Here is a 19,793-nt window from a genome sequence, read left to right as displayed (position 1 = left end):
TAAGAAATAAACAAAGGGGTCTCTTCTTCTCTCTGCTTTCAGCTGTGAGCTGGGATCAGAAGGACCTCTGCCTTGCGAAAATCTCTTTTCTGCGTGTGACTGCTCTGTGTGTCTCGGTGACATCTCCGGGCACCCTGTGCCAGGGCCTCAGCTGCCTCACAGGGGAGAATTCCTCGCACTGCCCTTCCATGGCAGAGGGATGTGTTTGGTGGTGCCAGCGCTGGGGCTTTGCCTCCCAGTCCCATAAAAAATTAGTAGGGAGGAATTTTCCCCTGCTGTCTGCACCCTCCCATGGGACATCACCGCCCTTTGGTCTGTGCTGCTGCTGCTGCTGATCCCACCAGGATTTAACTGAAATGTGAACTCTGCTCTTCCCAGAGGGATGGGAGAGGTGTCCACTGACCCCTCTGAGTGGGTTTTTAAGCTGTTAGAAATCCAGGTGTGTGGTGTCAGGGCAGCCAGAGCAGAGCTGCGCTGCTGGGGGACATCCCCAGGTTTTCCTTCCCAATTAAATAATGGAAGGGCATCCACTGGTTTTGATAGATTTTCCTCCCAGAGTGGTTCACTGAGCATGGCAAATGTCTTTGTTTGGGAAGACAGGTGTCTGCCAGGGAAAGCCAGAGCCTCCCTTGGAATGGAGAATGCAAACCCCCTCCCTCTGAATTATTATAATTTTGAAATGAAGGGGCTTTCAGGCAAAGATATGGGAATAGGAATAACAGTTCTTGACTAGGAATATTAAAAACAAGAATGCAGCAGCACAAGCAAACCCGTGGATGGTCGGAGCGCAGGCTGACACGCTGCTGCTCAGGGTGTTGGTCCCAGCCCAGCCCAGCCTCCTGCAGTGACAGATGTGGTTCTGGCAGCAGGGATCCTGCAGCAGGGTGCAGTTTTCCTCTGCAGCTCCCGTGGTGCTGGGATGGCTCCGGGGTTCCTCTGGCAATCCCGTGCACACGGGCTGTGCTGCTGTTCCCAGGGCCAGGTGTGATCCAGCCGGGAATGCCGGGCTCCTCCCCTGGCTGCAGCATCTCCCGAGGGAGGATGGAATTGTCTCGGCCCTGCAGTGAGCCTGGATGGGCCAGGAACAGCAGAGATCCCTGCAGGGAGGATGGGTCCTGGAAGGGATAAAGAGCAGTGACACAGCTGGATTAACAGCTGCCCATGAACAGAAGACACCCAGCCCCTCTCCCCTCCCGGAGTTGTGAGATAAAGAAAAACACCTCTTTGTCCAGTTTCAACAGATGGGGTAGAACACATCCTGCACTGCAACCCAAGACAGCAAGGAGAGGGGAAAGTCCCACTACACCCCATGAGGGATGAGAGAAACGCCTTGAGGCTCCATCCCCGGATCCACGGCGCTCCAGATCCGCCGTGGGCTGGCGTGGGGATCCTGGACGTGCAGAGGAATCAGTTTGGAGAGAACACAGAGGTCGGGCACGGCTGGGCAGGTCCCGCTGGCGCACGGACCATCTGTCCCCAAGACGTGGTTTGCACCAAGCGGATGGTGTCTGCAGAGCCGGCCCAGCTGGGAAATCTGCTCTGCAGCACAGGGAACGGAGGGAAATCATCCCCCCTCACCCCAGGGTTGTGCTCTTCGTGTTCAGCATCAGGGAAGAAAACAAAGGCTGTGATTTGAGGAGGCTGCATCCACGTCTCCGATCCCATATGGAGCTGCGGGGCGGAGCACAGCCTGGCTGCTGGGTTTTCAGGCCCTGAGGGATCACTGCAACCCTCCTGAACGGGGGGTCAGAGCCTTCTGGGTGCCGCTGAAGACTTTAATTTGGAGTATCAAAGCAATCACACACAGACAAGAGATTTTCGCAGAGGTTCTTCTGATCCAGCTTCCAGCTGAAAGAGCGGAGAGGAGAAGAAGACCCCTTTGTTTATTTTTTAACTTTTTATACATTTGTGGGTCTAGCAGAAGATTGGCTTTTTGGGGTTTCCACCCCTCAGCCTCAGTGGCCAGACCAATTGTCAGTTACAATTGTTTTCAGGTTAGAAATATGCAAACAAAGGACAGAGAACAAAAAACAAACTATTTGTTTATATTACTTCTGTGGGAAAGGTAGAAAACTGCTCTAATATTGTACAGCAACTAAAAGATCTGACTCCATTTATGAAAATCAAAAGGCTAATAAAGAAACTCAGAAAAACCAGGGTAACAGTATTTGGCTGTAAATAACCCAACAGTGTCCAGGTGTCCCAGCTGTGCATCCTGTGCCACCCTCAGCGCCTCCGGCACAGGCGATGGATGGAGAGCTCGGCCTGGTGTGAAAGGATAACCAGGACAAAGCTTTCTGGCATGGAAGACTGGAAACAGACTCCCTGGAGCAGGTATTGACCCTGCTGTGCCTCTTCCCCATCCACACCCCGGTGCACCCAGCCTCCCTCATGCCCGTGGTTGGTGCCTGCTCCCATCCCGGGCCGGAGCTGTGCCACCCCTTCCCCAGCTGCGTCCCGGAGGAGGGACAGTCCCAGGAGCTGCCCCTGCCATGGAGCAGGTAACATCAAAAATGATCCTCTGCACTCAGCGTGATCCACTCCTCTCCACCTGCCCTGGGATGCCTGTTTGATTCCCAGTTTCCACGACCTGTTTTCTGCTGGAAGACCCACAGCTCTCAGCTAAGCAGAAGTTCCCAAATCAACAGTGAGGTCTGTGGGTGAAACCGACAGCGCCAAACCCCTTTCCCTGCGGCGCTGCACGCAGCTCCCAGGGGCTCCTTCCATGCTCTCTGCTCAGGAAAAATCCTCCTGCCACCATTATTCCCGTTCTTCTCACTGAAAGACTTAACTCCCTGTACGGCAGAGGAGATTTATTCCCTGTATTCCGTGGGAGAGATTATCTCCAGCTGCTATTACTCCCTTATCAATAATTCACCATGCAGCCACACTCCGGCTCATTCCCGACTGCACGAGCAGCCGGCAGCGATCCCGGCTCCTCGGATGTTGCTGACGCTCCCAGCGAAGCAGAGCACCACCAATGAGTCACATCCTCTGGAATCTTCTCCTTCCAGCCTCCCGCGGAGGGGAGCAGCTCCACGGAAGGGCTGCGAGCCCGTGGCGTCGAAATAAACAAATCAAGGGCAGATAATTAAACTCCGCGTTTCGATCTCAGAGGAGGAGCTCGCTGAAGAGGGGCTCTTCATCTGGAAAAATCCAACGCAACGAGGTGATTAAAGGAGCAAAGCAGACACGGGACTGCCCGTGAAGGCAGAGCACACGCTGCAGCCTTGATCCGGGCTCCCCCGCCAGAAGGACAAGCTCGCCGCCGTTCCCATTTATCCCCCACGGGATAACAACTGCGGCGCGCAGAGCTCGGGATTGGAACAGCACCATTTCGTGGGATCCATTTATCCCGCACGAGCAGTTCCCCGCTGGAGGGACGGGCGTGGGGATCGTCGGGATCCGCGACCTCGGCACCGCCGGCCTTCCTCCGCTGCCGAAGCTCCACCGTCAGGGAGATTTACGGCTCTGAGGACGCACAAGTGTCGGCCGTGACTGAATCAGGCACCGGCTGGGAGAGGGAAGATGATCTCCCTGATCTCCCCCTTTCCAGTTGTCGCTGGGAAGTTCCGAAGCCACAGCTTGGATGAGCCATCTCGGATGTCCGAGACATCTGTGCGAGCATTAACTGAACCTTTCATCTTCCGGGCTGGCTTTGCTCGGGAGCATCCTGTCAGGGAGCCAAGCCAAGCAGCACTCCAGGGCTCTTTGATCCAGCCAGGTGGATCTGTCTCCCAGGGATTTGTTGGCACATGGAAGAAATGCCTCCCATTTCTCTCCTTACCTGCGCGTCTCCACGTATTGCATCACAAATCACAGGATCCCCGAGAGGTTTGGGTTGGAAGGGACCTTAAATCCCATCCCATTCCACCCCTGCCATGGCAGGGACACCTTCCACTGTCCCAGGCTGCTCCAAGCTCTGTCCAGCCTGGCCTTGGACACTTCCAGGGCTCCAGGGGCAGCCACAGCTTCTCTGGGCACCCTGTGCCAGGGCCTCCCCACCCTCCCAGCCAGGAATTCCTTCCCAATCTCCCATCCATCCCTGCCCTCTGGCAGTGGGAGCCGTTCCCTGTGTCCCATCACTCTGTGGGACAGCAGGATGCTCTCCAGAATGGTTTGAGCAAGGCGGAGGACAAAGGACAGGAACACAGAAGTTCGGAGAAGGCCGGTGCCACCGGTGGGTAAAGCTGAAGCAACAAACCCCAAAATGATGGATTCCATCACTCCTAGAAGGGGCTCTAAGGGACCCGGAGAGGGACTTTGGGCAGGGCCTGGAGTGACAGGACAAGGGGGAATGTCCTTAAGCCGAAGGGAGATGGATTTACCTGGATGTCAGGAAGAAACTTGTAAGAAATTGAAGTGCCCGGCAGGGAGTTGGCTCCAGCAGCTTATCTCAAGCCTCTGTTTGTGGCTGGGCTCGGACACGGTCGGACAGGCTAATCCAGAAGGAGATGCTGCAGCACCCCAGGCGCTGCAGGAGATGACAGCAGCTCCAAGCTGATGGGTAAGGCTAAACCCAGTGTGACCAATGGGATGAACCAGTCAGAGCTGTGCAGCTCCAGGAGAAGAGAGAAAAGGAGAATTAAAAAAAAATCGAGTCTTAGCACTTTTAGCCTCTGGACTGAGAGGAGAGGCAGATCTGGGTGTCCCGACATAAAAATGAGTCCAGGAGAGGCCATGGAGCTGCTCCAAGGGCTGGAGCCAGGCTGGGAGAGCTGGGAATGTTCACCTGGAGAGGAGAAGCTCCAGGGAGAGCTCAGAGCCCCTAAAGGGGCTCCAGGAGAGCTGGAGAGGGACTGGGGACACGGGATGGAGGGACAGGACACAGGGAATGGCTTCCAGTGCCAGAGGGCAGCGATGGATGGAGATTGGGAACTGGGAATTCCTGGCTGTGAGGGTGGTGAGGGCACCAACCTCACGGTTCTTTTAGCATTTTGGGATAATTGAGCTTTCCTGGACGGTCTCACTGCAGGGTGGGAGAGGGGACAGCGGCTCTGCCACACGCCAGCATGGAGGAAGGCTGGGGGAAGATCCTCTGGGACTGATCTGCTCTGTGGGCAGGCAGTGAGGGAAAGACAGAGCTGGGGCGGCCCCTGGGGCTGTGCCAGGGCTGCTCCCTGCGTGGAACTGTGCCAGGTTTTCCCTGCGGGCTCTTGGCAGAGGATGGAGCCAGCAGGATGTGAGTGCTGCAGCACTGGATGCCCAATGCTGCTGTGTGCTGATCCCAGCCCTGTCGTGGGACGATTCCAGCCCAAAGCCTGGGAAATCTTTTGCCTCTGGGCTTCTCCCACCTCCTCCTGCAGCCAAAGGGCCGCAGGGATGCAGCTCTGTGTGCGCTGGATACAGGTAGGGAGTTCACCAGTGACGCTTGGGGATGGCAGCACCTCCAAAACGTGCCTTCCAAAATCAAAATCAAATTTAAAAGAAAAAAAAATTAAAATGGGCTCGTTTAAATCAACTAAGCACATACAAACCCCTGAACTGACACCACCTCAGAAGAGCAACTACCTCTCCTAAGCACAGCTCTCACCCCAGGGAGGGAGAAGTGCCAGAAATCACCTCGAAATTGCAGTTGGTTCTCGGCGGAAGGAATTCAGCTGCTCTGCTATAAGCAGCCAAATACATCTCTGAGCTGGAGAGGTGGATCATTAAGGGGAAATGTTTAGAGAAATCAATTTTTTTTTTTTTTTTCTGCTTCTTATGCTAATAGGAAAAAGCAAGCTGATTTGCAGGAGGACATTTAGCAAAATCAAATCCATCAACGTCCCCATCTGTTCCCGTTCTCGTGCTGACTTTGTCAAAAATCAGCCTTCCTTCAACCAGCACCCGCGTCACTCGGAGCCAATTCTGGGCAGATTTGTAAATAAACCACTTCTGCAAAGCCAGCCAGGCAAAAAAAAAAAAAAAAAGAAAGAATCCAGGGGAAAGGCCTGATAAATGGAAATACATGTTGGGATTGAAGGGATTGAGGAGATGGCCAAGAGACTAAAGGAACAGGGAATGATTAATCAGCCCAGCTGGGAAAATAACCCAGAGGCCAGCGCAGGGTTAATGGCAGCAGAAATGGGAAATCTCCAAAACAGGATTTCTGCATCTCTGCCTCAGCTGCTGCTGTTGCTCCTGGATGAAGCAGGATCTGGAAGGATCCTCTGCGTGCAGGGACCAGCAAGCTCCTCCTGCAGCTCCTGGGGGTCTGGAAAGATCTCCTAAAAATGTCACAGAATCACAGAAAAGAGAACCACGGAGTGTCCTGAGCTGGAAAGGACCCACAAGGATCCCCGAGTCCAGCTCCGTGTGCTCCTGTTTGTTATGGGAAGCTGCACCAAAGCGGTTTGTGGGATTGTTCTGACTATCCCCAGTTACTGGAGCCAACAGATCATCAACGGAGTTCATTTATGCCAAAGACACTATGGGGAAAGTCTTATCCCAAAACTCAGCATTGAGGGAATTCACAGAATCATAAACTTTTGGGATTGGAAGGGAGCTTAAACTCCATCCAGTCCCACCCCTGCCATGGCAGGGACACCTTCCATCATCCCAGGTTGCTCCAAGCCCTGTCCAGCCTGGCCTTGGACACTTCCAGGGATCCAGGGGCAGCCACAGCTTCTCTGGGCACCCTGTGCCAGGGCATCATCACCCTCACAGCCAAGAATTCCTTCCCAATATCCAGCCTACATCTACCCTTTTCCAGCTTAAAGCCATTGTCCCTCGTCCTGTCCCTCCATGCCTTGCCCCGTGTCCATCTCCATCTCTCCTGGGGCACTGGAAGGGTTTTCAAGGTCTCCCTGGATCCTTCCCTTCTCCAGGCTGGACACCAAGCTGAAGCACCCAATGCTGCCTCCCCATTTTCTCCGTCCGGGGCGGGATTATTCCGTGCTCTCCCCCACTCCGTCCCCTCGCCAGCCCGAGCCGTTTCCAGCAGCGGCAGTCCCAGCTCCCATGTGGGCACATCCCCACGGGTCACACCACGCCTGTCACGCGGCGCAGGCCAGGTGGCATCGGGCTGTTGTGCGTCCCCCCAGGACATCCAGCAGCAGAGCCCAGCCCTGTGCCGGCAGCTCCGGCGGGGATCCCGCCGGGACACGCACACCAGGCGTGGGCACCCGGCGGATTTGGCTCCCGGCGCTGCGGGAAACGGAGGGGAAAAATCCCTGACGCGCCGCCCTGAAGAGAAAACTGGGGCGTTTTTAATGTTCATTCACAAGGCAGGAAATCCAGAGATGTGCAGCTGCAGCACAGGCAGAGCCTCGGGGCAGGATTGGGCTCTGCTCACCACCTGCCCATTCCAGAGCCTTCCCTGCCCTCCGAGCGCCGCACAGCCACAGAATTCCAGCGAGGAGAACACGCAGAGCAGCCCGGCTCTCCCTGGAGCAGGCAAAACGCTGCTCCTGCCCTGGAATTCTCCCGTCTCCTGCCCCACAGAGCCAGCACCAGCAGCCTGCTGCCTTCCCAGGCTCCCTCTTCCCGGTTCAGCACGATACTCGGTGGGAAAAGTCGGAAGGAGCAGGGCAGAGCTGGGCAAGGGAAATCCCAACAGGATTTTGAGGATGACCTGCCATGGAAGACAGCGTGCTCTGGGGACAGATTCCATGGAATCATGGAATGGGTGAGGTTGGAAAAGTTCTCTAAAACCACCAAGTCCAACCATTCCCCCAAGGCCTGCCAAGGCCACCACTGTCCCATGTCCCCAAGTGCCACATCCACATGGCTTTTAAATCCCTCCAGGGATGGGGACTGCACCACCTCCCTGGGCAGTTCCAGCGCTTGACAACCCTTTCCATGAAGAAACTCTTCCTGATGTCCAACCTGACCCTCCCCTGGCATGACCTGAGGCCATTTCCCCTCATCCTGCTCCCTGGGAGCAGAGCCTGAGTCCCACCTGGCTGCTCCCTCCCGTCAGGACATTGTGGAGAGCTGTAAAGTCTCTCCTCAGCCTGCCAATGTCTCATTGCTCACTCCCAGGCCTGGAAATCCAAGTGACGATCTCAATCTCCACAAACTAAATCCATCTGTGGAAAGCCCAGCGCAGGAGTTGGAGATTCCCCCGTGCTGTCGTTACCTCATCCAAACCCCGTCCCGCTGCCAGGTTCCTTCCCGCTGCACTTCCTCTGGCTCGGCCTTAATTATTCATTTCCGGACATCCTTTCATTCAAAAAGGCCTCACCAATCCCAAAAAAAACCTGCTTTTTCCGTTCGTTTGGTCCCCGCCGCCGCGGGCATCCACGGGGTCAGGCGACACAGATGAAAATATTTGCATTTCCCGCTTTTGCCACCCTGTTTTAAGCCACGGATTAACTTCAGGTGTCTCGGTAGAAGTGAAAATTCCTTCAGGGAAGCGCAGCAATCCAAGCAATCCTTCTGCAGCATCCCCACGTTGCCACCACGTGGTGGGATGGTTCCATTCTCTCCCTCCTCCGGCCTCGCCTCTTCCACAGCTCTCTGGAGTCAAGCTGGAGCAGCCCTTTAGGAAACGTGCTCCGAAACTCCTTTAAAAAACACTTTAAAAATATATTAAAAAAAAATCTATTTAAGCACGCCCAGGCTGGAGCAGGTCTGTTTGGAGCAGCGCGGGGAGAGTTAACTATTAGTCCTAATTATCCTAAACTCCTAATTACCCTAAACAAAAGCAAAGAGTGATGCCCCGGAGCTCCTCCCGAGGCAGGAAGAAGGAGCCCCACCTGCGCATTCCCCACCCGGACCGAATTTCCCCAGGCTCCACCCGGCTTCTCCCTTTCCCGGGCGTGCGGGAGAGAAGCGAGGCGTTTTCAGCCACCGTAGGAAGGATTTCAAGCAGGAAATCTTGCAAAAAAAAAAAAAAAACTGATTTAAAAGGTTCCTTTCTCGCCTTTCCGCCGCGGCAGCGAGGTCTCACTGCACCACCCCACGGTGGCTGGAGGTTTAGTCCTGGCTGCAGAATTCCAGCGGAGCATCCCAGCAAACAGCTCTTCCCCCGGGGCCAGCAGCTCCGGGCAGGGTTTGTTGTCCCGCTTAGGAAAACGGGAGGAAAACTCCAGGGAAAGCTCAGATCTCAGGAAGAGGGGCCTTGGCTCCAGCGATCGGGAAAAGGATGGGTCGGGAGAAGGACGGACAGGGAAAAGGACGGACAGGGAAAAGGACGGACAGGGAAAAGGACGGATCGGGAAAAGGATGGGTTGGGAAAAGGATGGGTTGGGAAAAGGATGGATCGGGAAAAGGACGGGTCGGGAAAAGGACGGGTCGGGAAAAGGACGGGTCGGGAAAAGGACGGGTCGGGAAAAGGATGAGTCGGGAAAAGGACGGGTCGGGAAAAGGACGGGTCGGGAAAAGGACGGGTCGGGAAAAGGACGGGTCGGGAAAAGGACGGACAGGGAAAAGGACGGGTCGGGAAAAGGACGGGTCGGGAAAAGGACGGGTCGGGAAAAGGACGAGTCGGGAAAAGAACGGGTCGGGAAAAGGACGGATCAGGAAAACGACGAGTCAGGAAAAGGACGGGTCGGGAAAAGGACGGGTCGGGAAAAGGACGGGTCGGGAAAAGGACGGGTCGGGAAAAGGACGGGTCGGGAAAAGGACGGACAGGGAAAAGGACGGACAGGGAAAAGGACGGACAGGGAAAAGGACGGACAGGGAAAAGGACGGGTCGGGAAAAGGACGGGTCAGGAAAAGGACAAGTCGGGAAAAGGATAAGTCGGGAAAAGGACGGATCGGGAGAAGGATGGATCGCCCCCGCTGAGGGCTCTGACAAGTGATGCATCAACCTGGCAGCTCCCTCAGCAGGTTGTCACCGCAGCCAGCAGCCTGAGCGAGCTAAAAACGCCGGGATTACTCCCAGGGCGTCCTCCCTGAACCACGGAGATCCCGGGAATGTTTGGCTTTTATTCCTCCTCGCGAGGGGATTTCATTGACCGGCTCTCTCGCCCTGCAGCACCTCAAAAACTTTGGGAATTCTGGAGACGGGCACAGGCGCTGCCCTAAGGCGGGCACGTGGGGTGTCATTCCTGCTCCTGGGAACACACAGAGCCCACAGGGAAACCTGTGGAAAACGGAGGGTTTAATCTCAGTTATTGTGAGAGGGAGGAAGAGATGGAAGAAGAGAAAGAAGGAGGAAGGATAGGGAGAAGAGAAAGGGAGAAGAGAAGAGAAGAGAAGAGAAGAGAAGAGAAGAGAAGAGAAGAGAAGAGAAGAGAAGAGAAGAGAAGAGAAGAGAAGAGAAGAGAAGAGAAGAGAAGAGAAGAGAAGAGAAGAGAAGAGAAGAGAAGAGTAGACAAAGGGAAAAAAGAGAAAAAAAGAGAAAAAAGAAAAAAAGAAGAGAGAGAAAGAGAAGAGGAAAGAAAGGAGGATGAAAAGTAAGGAGGAAGAAAAAGAAGGGAGGGGGAAGAAAAAGCAGGGAGAAGAAAAAGGAGGAGGAAAAGAAAGAAGGGAGAAAGAAGAGAAAGAAGGAAGCAGAAAAAGGAGGAAGCAGAAAAAGGAAGAAGAGAAGGAAGGAATCTGTATGAGACCACACTTCAAATACTTCCCAAATATTTGACAAGGGACTGAGAAAAGGAAGAAGAGGGAGAAATGGCTGCTTATCCTTAGAGATCCATTATCCCAGAAATCTTTACTCCAAACACACCTTTTCCTTGATTCCTGATACATCCACGTGCCAAGGAATTTAAAGGAAAATTCAGAGAGGATCTTCCTGAGGAATCAGCAGTCACACAAAAGAGGAAAAAAGGGGCATTGAGGTCCAGGCTCAACAAAAAAAACCAAACTAGAAATATTCTGGAAGGAGAAGCACAGCTGAGAAAAAAAAAATATCTTTAACAGCGACCTTGCATTGATGGTTTCTCATTTTGCACTTTACTACTGCTTGATGGAGACATAATTTAATTCAGAAAAACAAAAAAAAAATCATTTTAGACACACAGATTTCACTGGTGGCTTTTCCCCCCTCTGATGTTCACAGGGATTTCAGAACCCGCCCTCACTTCAAGGACATCGCTCACGCATCACCAGGATCCCTCCCGGTTTTTTGGGAACCCACCTGGGGCAGGCAGAATTCCCAGTTGTCCTTTTGGATCTGCCTTGCAGTCAAAGGGAATTTCTGCAAGCAATGCCAAATGGGAGTGAAATCTGTGGCTGGGAAGTTTCAAGCAGGGAAAAGTGAGGGGAAAGGGCAGGTTCAGGCAGAATCTCTCCTGGGAAGTCGCTGGATTAATCAAGGTCGGGAGTTTGGAAGGTAAATCAGGTCCAAGAGTTGGGAATCAGCCATGGAATAAACTCAGGGAAGGGCCAGAGATGGCGTTGTCCAGGTCAAACCAAGAACTCCAAGGATAAGACAGCTGCAGGAGACACAATTCCCCTTCTTAAAGCAAAGAAACATTAAAATTGAGATGGTGTTTGGTGTTTTCTAAACCAGTGCTGAACACCAAAATTTCTCCTTCCCCACCAATCAGCGTCACAACCAAAATCCCCATTTCCAGCCCAACCTTTGGCAAACACCAACCGCCAGCAACTCCCAGAGGTTTTCTCCCCCTTCAGGCTGTTCCCAACCATTTTAATATCTAAAAATACTTCAGCTTGATTTTTCCCTTGGTTTTTTGAGTTTGTGTTTTTTTTTTTTTCCTTCTGCTGTTATTTCCTGTTGGATGTAACGCACGGAGAGGGGAAGAGGAGGGCAGTGAGGTTTGTGTCAGCACCCCCCGAGTGCCTGTGGGATTCTCAATTCCTTACTCCTGCCGGGGAGGAGCTGAGAGGATCATTGCACTTTTCCAGAAAATTCCACGCATCCAGAGCTCCCAGATCCTCAAGAGGGGAAGGGAAGGGAAGGGAAGGGAAGGGAAGGGAAGGGAAGGGAAGGGAAGGGAAGGGAAGGGAAGGGAAGGGAAGGGAAGGGAAGGAGCAGGCACCAGGCTGGCTGTAACTCAGCAGTGCTCCGAGCATTCCTCATCTGGATTTCTCTCCTCCCCAAGAAGCCTCTTTCACTTCAGAGCTGGCACGAGTTGGAATCAAGCTTCCCACTCCAGGATTATTCCCCCAGTGTGGGAGGAGCCCACTCGCAGCTCCGACACCCCTCGCACGCCTTTTACACAAACCAAGAAAACGGTCACCAAAAAAGTGAATTTTAAACGTGGTTTGTCAGCCCCAGCCTACATTTTTTTTGCTACACAAAACCACGTTTTATTACCATTTCTGGCTAAGCCTGGCATGAGTGAAAGCTCCTTCCCAAACCACCAGAACCATCCACCAAAATGAGGCACCCAAGCCAGTCTCGACTAAAAGTCACTCAGCGCAGCTTTGCTTCGAATTATTATTCAAACCTGACTTTTCAAAAAAACCCACATTTTTTAGCTCCAGGGTTACTATTTTTTATCCATGGATAAAAATATTTTTATCCTGTTTCATCACTAAGCAGCAAGAACCTGACCAAAAAAAAAAAAAAGACGCAAAGACGGGAATCCAAAGCTGGTGGTTATTTTTTACTTGAAGGCTCTGGGAAAAACAAAATTATTGTTACAGGTCATTAATTCTGTCTGGAGTGAAAGAGGCCTGGTCCAGGTGATATGGGAAGGGCAGTTTGGTTTTTTACAAAACTGATATTCAAGCAGCTCTTACACACAGCTCAGTAAACATCTTTGGAACAGAGATTTTTTTAAAAAAAAAAAAAAAAAAAAAAAAAAAAAAAAAAAAAATCAAGGAACTTAAATATTCACAGGACAAAACCGTAACATTACGAAGGGTGAGATTAGCAGAGATCAGCCCAGGCTGCCCATGGATAATCCAAGCAGGAATTACACACAGGGGTTGGATTCCAGCTGGGAACAGTCACCCCCACAAGGCAGGTTTGGGGTTTGGTTCTGTGCCTAAGGCAGGGAGAAGTGAGCAGCAGGCAGAGGAAAAAAAGTAAATTAATGCTGGAATTCTTCAAGCAGGAGCCCACAAGCCCAGCACAACAAAGGAAAGGTTGGGTGGGTTTTTTTTTTTTAATGAAAAGTTAGCCAAAAGTCAGCAGGGTGTCCCTTCCATATTGCACCAAGTTTGGTTGTAAGTGAAAAATTAGAAACCTCTGCACTTAGAAAAGCGACATTTAAATATATCCCGAGTGGAGTGAGCAGAATTCAGCTTTTGAAACAATTCAACACTTCTTCCCCACCAGCTACAACATTTCTTGTTGGAGTCCAGGGCATTCCTTTGGCTGCCCTGGAGGGTCAGGGACCTGGGCAGGGGGGTCTGGGACCCCAGCCCAGAGCTCAGAGAGACACTGGCTTTGATCTCAGTCCATGGGAAAAACTTCCTACACTGAGAGAGGGTTTACAGGCCACAAGAGTGTGAGAAATAGTAGTTTAGCTTATCACAGGGTGAAAAAATAATTTTAGATTCTTAGCATTGAAGTGAATGGGGGCAAGATGGAGAATTTGGGGCGTTGTCTCCTCCTTCTTCCTTCTCCTTCCCTCACTCCATTTCTGCAGTGACGTTGGCACAAAGTAGTTAGTGAGGACTGGGTCGGAGTAGAGATGACCTTTTTAGTAATAGTGATAGACATTGGTAAGAAATAGTAAATAAGAAATACGTAGCAATTAGTATAAAAGATAAGGACAGCCCAGTTCTGGGGGAGACGTGAGGAGTCCATGCAGCTGCAAAGATCTGACTGAGAAAATTTTAAGGTAAGAAACAATAAATGAAGTATGCAACCTTGAAAAATCTAAACCTGAAGACTCCATCTCTTCCTTCAGTTTGGCTCAGAGCTGTGCAGGGGGGCAAAGGACCCTGAAACCACCTGAAAAACGGGGAAAGCCCCGACAATTTCTGTCTCCTCAAACTGAAAAACACCACTGAGCAAAGGCAGTGCTACCACTTCTCCGCAGTATTTATTTCTTTATTGCTTTATTTACGAGTGACAAAGGCTGAGAGACGGAAACTTTTAGAGAATTTAAGGCAATTCCACAGAACCAACACCTTAAAGGCAATTCTGGCACACAATGGTCCTCACTCCAACACCAGGAGAGGTTTTATCTTTAAAAAAAAGGACAGGGACGCTCAGATTTTAGCCAAAAAGACCCTTTCAAACACCGGTTTATCTTTCTAAAATACAGCACTGAAGTTATCCCAGAGCACCAATGCAGAAAAAAGAAAAAAAAGAAAAACAGGGAAGAAGTCAGATGAACAAAAAAAAAAAAAAAAAAAAAAATCACTGAATAACTACAAATAAAAGCTAAATACCCATAAAGCTAAACAAACAAAAAAATCATAAACAGGCTTGTAAAAAAAATTAAAATGTGCTCAGTACTAGGCTCATCCTTCAGCTGCAAAAACTTTGGAACTTTTAATGAAAAGAATATGGAAAACTCTTTACAACACTGGTCCAATGGGCATGTGCATTCTTTTTATTTCTATTCGGAGTGAAAACAAACATCATACAGACAAGAGTAAACTTTTTTTTTTTTTTTTAAGAAAAAAATTCAGGTTTAATGTTCCGAAATGGTTTTGTGAAAACAGGGAAAAAAAAAAAAAAAAAGAGGTTCTGCAAAAGAAATAGGAAAAAGTTATTTTAACTTCAGGCCAGGTACAGCCTGCAGGGAGTTGCAGCAAGATTTGGCTAAGAAATGATGGATTAAAAACGAGCAGAGTGCTGCTGGCATCCAGGAGGAGGAATGGAGAGGATTTGCACAGAGAACCCTGCGTGTAAACCATTCCCACGTGGAGTCAGAGAGACAGGCAAGACTTCAGGGTGCTGCTCGTCACTTGTTCCTAGAAGAAAACTACTTTGCCAAGAAGCCCAGAGAGTTTTCTACAGCCTTTTCTGGAAGAAATCGATGCAAGCAGCAGGTTTCTGGTCAGCCAGAGGATCCCGCTGCAGAGTGCTTGTGCTAAAGTTCCACCAGCTCTTTGTAAGGAAAAAAAGGTTGGGAGGGGTTTGTAGCACTCGTTGTCATCGCAAAAAGCAGGTTCTGGCACGTAAAAAGCCTAAACTAAAGGAATTTTAGTTCCACAACTAAAGGAACTGTTCCCCTCAGCATTTCTTTGGGGCACAGCTAGAGAGATTTATACTGGAAAACAGTATAAGAAGGGGGAAGCCTTTTGGGAGGTTTCACCGACAACCAGGGGAGTGCATTTTCCTTGCTGATGCTCCCTAATGCAAGAACGACTCTGGTTTACGCTCTCTTCCAAATAATCCCCAGGGAACAAATCATTGCAGAAGCCACAGCAATTATTGCTTGGCACTTCTCTGCACACAGACAGGAGAAGTTCCAGCCATTTGCAACAGCAAGTTTTCCTTTGGAACACCTGATGCTCTTTGTTCTTTTTTGGATTTTTTTTTTTTTTTTTTTAAACAATTATTATTCCCTCCGAATTCACGAACTGCAGCAACGTTACCAAGCCAGGAGTCATTCTTCTCTTCAAGCTGAAGGATTTGAGGTGGATCTCCCTTTGAGTGGCTGACTCAAGCACTAATCCTGATGCAAACGCAGCTAAGATTTCTCCAGGGGAGCAGCGCTGGGCACCGGGCGCTGCCGGACCCCGCTCGGTGATGAGTCTCTCTTGCTCCCCTCCTTACCCTCAGTCTCACCACCTGAGACATCTCCCTCATCCGCTTCTTGCTCTTCAAAGCGATTTTTCAGCAGGTGAGCTGACTCTGGACCTTGTTTCCCTCAAGGAGAAAGGAAAAATGCACAAGTAAATACCATTCCCAAGTAAAATCCACTTTTTTTTTTAACATCGTCACAGCAACACCGAGAGCTCCTCTCAATTTTCTCACCCTGCCCATGTGGAATTTCATGTCTTGCAGGTATCAAAATGCTCCCAAAAGTTTTTTCTATCCCTAAAACTAGCTTTCTTAAATAGAAAATCCCAGCCCACTATAAACCCTGAGGGCGAGACATCCATCCCAAAAGCCAAGTTCTACGCTCCATCCCATATCCAGGATTTCTTCAGTATTTTCCATAAATTAGATTTACCAAACAGCTTCACTGAATGAGAAGTTTGCTGAGGGCTTACTTGACTGAGGCTGGAGCTGTGGCGGCCTGTGCCTTTTGGAGGGGCAGATGCAGTCTGCCAGGAACACCATCATCTGGAACCAAAGCAACCCAAAGGTGAAACTCCCAAACGTTCTGGCGCATTGGAACCGTTTAGGCTGGAAAAGATCTTTAAAACCAAGTCTAAACATTTACCCCCAGGTGGATCCCGGCCAGCCCCACACCTGCTGTGATCATTTCCCCTTGGACTATGGGGGTTGCTCTCCATCCCTGTGTTCCAGCTCAGGGTACCCCGAAAGCCCACCCCAAAACTGAGGTGGAGGCAGCACGGGTGGGACAAAGTCACAATCAGCACCAAGGATTTCACTTACAAGCCCCAGGACCATCCCTAAGAACAGAGTCGCCAATCCAAAAATAGCATAGGAGCCCCAGACCGGTATTCCAAGGTTTTCTGTCATATAGCCATGGCCATGCTGGAATAAAAGACAAGAGAATCATTTCAGCAAGAGCTGCGTTTCATACTGAGGACAAAATGAAGTGGAGATGTAAGCAAATACCCTGATCCACATGGACAACTTGAACAACGCCGACATGCTGCTCATCCTGAAACAAAGCAGAGAAGAGGAACTGAGAACGCTTTAAAGTCACCCCCAAACCGGCGTGAAACAACCTCAGCTCGTACACGGGCGGCTACAAACTCCCAAATCTCTTTAACTTGGATCTGCTGACACGTGAATTTCAAGTCACTTTTCTGTTCTATCTGGACCAATGTGAGAAGCCAGCTGGAACTCCAGTCAAGATGTTAAGAGAGAAGCACCAGGAGGTTGCATTAAAACAAAACAAAACAACAACAACAACAAAAACCCAAAACAACAAAAAAATCAAGCTATTAAAAGAAAATTGGGTTATAAGAGCTGAGAGATCTTCAGACACTTAAGTTTGGTGTCTGAACACAGAAAACAATAGAGAACTTGTCAATGCTAATTGAATACCCACATTCCTTGGTGTGGGATAATACCCTGTAAGAGAAGCACCCTCACAGCCAGGAATTCCTCCCACATATCAAACCTAAATTTCCCTTCTGGACAGTTTGAACCCTTTTTCCTGTCAGCTCCTGATGGAGAATCCCTGTGTGATTTCCTTGTAGACCCCCCCAGACAGTGGAAAAAAATTCCCTAGGGTTTAGCTGGGCAGAACCACCTCAGCGCCACAGAAACCAAACAACTACAGGGGTCAGCAAGGTACCTACAAGAGTTTAGGAAACAATGCAGGGACCAGGAACCTCTTCAAACATTTAAATAAACCTCACTGGGGACACCTCTGCTGTGGTGACAATGCTCAGGTCACCCCTGCCACGGTGACAACGTTCCCACAGCCGAGGAGGAACTGGGACACCAACCCAGCACGTTCACACAGCTCCTGGGACAGGGAGCAGGATATCTGGTACCTCAGGATATCTGGTAATAAATTCTGCCAAAAACCAACCCAAAACTCACAGGAAAGAGGAAGGGCCAAACCAGGAGGACACTGGTTCAATGGATTTCCACTCCTCGTCACTGATGAAATTAATGAAGGCAGCTTTAGTCCTCGCACCCTGGTACCTCCTGAACTCTCCATCTTTGCAGCTGTAAAACAACAACAACAAAATCCTTTATTTTATAAGATCCAAGCACCAAGTGCAGCATTTTTTTTTCCATCCAACAAATCCCACCACTTTGTCTATTTCTACAAATTCGCTTTTTTTTCATTAATTCATTAATTTATTTTTTTTTTTTTAGCTGATATTGCCTCTAATAAGTATTTTCCAAACACCTGGACTAACTCCAAGTTATTTCCAGAACACGGACTCCACCTTGGCTAGCTTTAGGCTGTGATTCCATAAAGAAAAAAAAAAAAAAAAAAAGAAAGATAGATAATGATCTTCCTAAAGGCCTTGCCACACACCTGCACTGAAGATCAACCCAGAGAGAAACGATTGCAAAACAGAAACACCCATGAAAAGGCAGAATAAATAAGGCCTGGAGGGAAAGGAAAAGAAATCATCCAGCAGCACAAGGTCACAAGAGAAATGATGGCTGTGCCAGTGAAAAGCAGCTCCTGTTCTTAAAAAACATAATAAATCTCATTTATTTGGCCCCAAAAAAGGGGGAAAAAACGCCCACTCTCACCCCAAAAAACCCCTGCTGCCCTGCATACTTACTGATAGATGGTAGGGAGGGCTGTGATGATAAACCGTCCACTTAACCCTGTAAGAAAAGTTATTTTGAGAGTATTTTGAGCATTTCTATGGAAAAAAAAAAAAAAAGAGGCAAGAAATGTTTTTAACTCCCCAAAATACAACGGCAGGCCTAGGTATCGATCTTTCAGAGCAATCCAACACAACCTTGTGCATGTTCAAAGCAGCACACACTATAAAAAAGGTCCTTGGACCAAGAGCAAGGGAGTTTATCCACGGGGAAAACGAGATCTCCAGGGATAACTGCTCTACTGACTGTTTTGGCTGGAGCTCTTCAGAGGGAGACTTTGCACACACGATCTGCAGCCTCCAGAAACCCTGAAGAAAATAACCCAGGTGAGGCAAGTTCCAAAAGTAAAGTGACTCTGGAGAAAAGAGATCAGCATGGCAAAGGCCAGGTTTACAAATCCCACGGAGACAAAGGAGTTTCAGGACAGGGAGAGGAGATCTGTTTGCATTCCCTTCTAGCAACCAGAGGGACTGGAATGGCAAGGCTGAAACTTTGGTTTTCGCTTTAAAAGCATGGCAAATAATCTCCTTGAAATCATGCTCTGGAGAAAAACCTCTAATTCCTTTTATCTCTTATAGTCTATCCATTTTATTTATTCTATTTATTCAACCCTATTTATTTTATCTACTATCTGACAGGCTCCTCCTTGTGAGGAGAGCTGGAGGTTCCTGGGTGACACCTGGCAGAGGTTCCCAGAGAAGCTGTGGCTGTCTCTGGATCCCTGGAAGTGTCCAGGGGAAGGTTGGACAGGGCTTGGAGCAGCCTGGGATGGTGGAAGTTGTGGTAGGGGGTGGAATGGGACGATCTTTAAGGTCTCTCCCAACCAAAACATTCCGGGATTCTGTTAAGCAAGATCAGGGCGTTTAGTCACACAGCAACGTGCGTTTGGCAGAGATGAGTAAAACACTTCTATTACCCTTATTAATTCCCTTTGCCTCCCGCAAGCACACACTGGGGATGAGCACCCCCAAGCCCCTCAGCTCCCCAAATCCCCGAAGTTTCAGGAGCCCTTTCCAGCCCCTCTCACCCGGCTGCTCCGTGACATCCACTTTGGCCACGTTCACCCCCAGGTCCTCTCCCCACTCGGCGAACTTCTCCCACTCGGGCTGCAGGTTCTCGCAGGCGGGACACCAGGGCGCGTAGCTGTGGGAGCAGCACAGCGCTGTCACCACACACCCCACACACACACACACACACACACAAATCCCCCCCGCCCCGGCAGCCCGAGCTCGCCGCTCCGCACTCACAACTCCACCATCCACTCGTCCTGCAGCAGCTCCCTCCACATGCCGTCCGACAGCACCCTCACGGGGCTCGGCTTGGCCCGGGCGGCGGCCGCCAGCGCCAGGCACAGCAGAGCGCAGAGCGGAGCCCTCAGCGGCGCCGCCATCTTGGCCCGCCCTTTTCCGCCTTCTCGCCGCGTCATGGCCGGGCCCGCCCTCAGGGCAGCGCGGGGAGGAGGGATCGGGGAATCCTGGAATAACTGGGATGGGGAGGGATCTTAAATCCCGGCTCGTTCCACCCCCTGCCATGGCCGGGCACGCCTTGAGCTGGGTGCTCCGAGTCTCGTCCAGCCGGGCTTTGGCGATTCCGGGGATGAGGCGGCTGGTTG

At 50.5% G+C, this 19,793-nt stretch overlaps 1 protein-coding gene across 1 annotated transcript; it reads right to left on the bottom strand.

Annotated features, from left to right (window-relative positions):
• Nucleotides 1–14,322: 14,322 nt before the first annotated feature.
• TMX1 (thioredoxin related transmembrane protein 1) lies at nt 14,323–19,597 on the bottom strand. The gene is made up of 8 exons (XM_040068563.1): nt 19,429–19,597; nt 19,209–19,324; nt 18,136–18,181; nt 17,432–17,560; nt 16,493–16,538; nt 16,307–16,408; nt 15,958–16,030; nt 14,323–15,610 (listed from the first exon to the last, which is right to left on the bottom strand). The coding sequence occupies exons 1-8, from the start codon at nt 19,569–19,571 to the stop codon at nt 15,432–15,434; spliced, it is 834 nt and encodes a 277-aa protein (XP_039924497.1). The 5' UTR covers nt 19,572–19,597; the 3' UTR covers nt 14,323–15,431.
• Nucleotides 19,598–19,793: the final 196 nt, after the last annotated feature.

The sequence above is a fragment of the Hirundo rustica genome, chromosome 6 (genome assembly GCF_015227805.2).
Source record: "Hirundo rustica isolate bHirRus1 chromosome 6, bHirRus1.pri.v3, whole genome shotgun sequence".
Classification (NCBI taxonomy): Eukaryota; Metazoa; Chordata; class Aves; order Passeriformes; family Hirundinidae; genus Hirundo; species Hirundo rustica.
The sequence above is the reverse complement of the archived record's forward strand: the minus strand, read 5'-3'. Positions and strand labels throughout refer to the sequence as shown.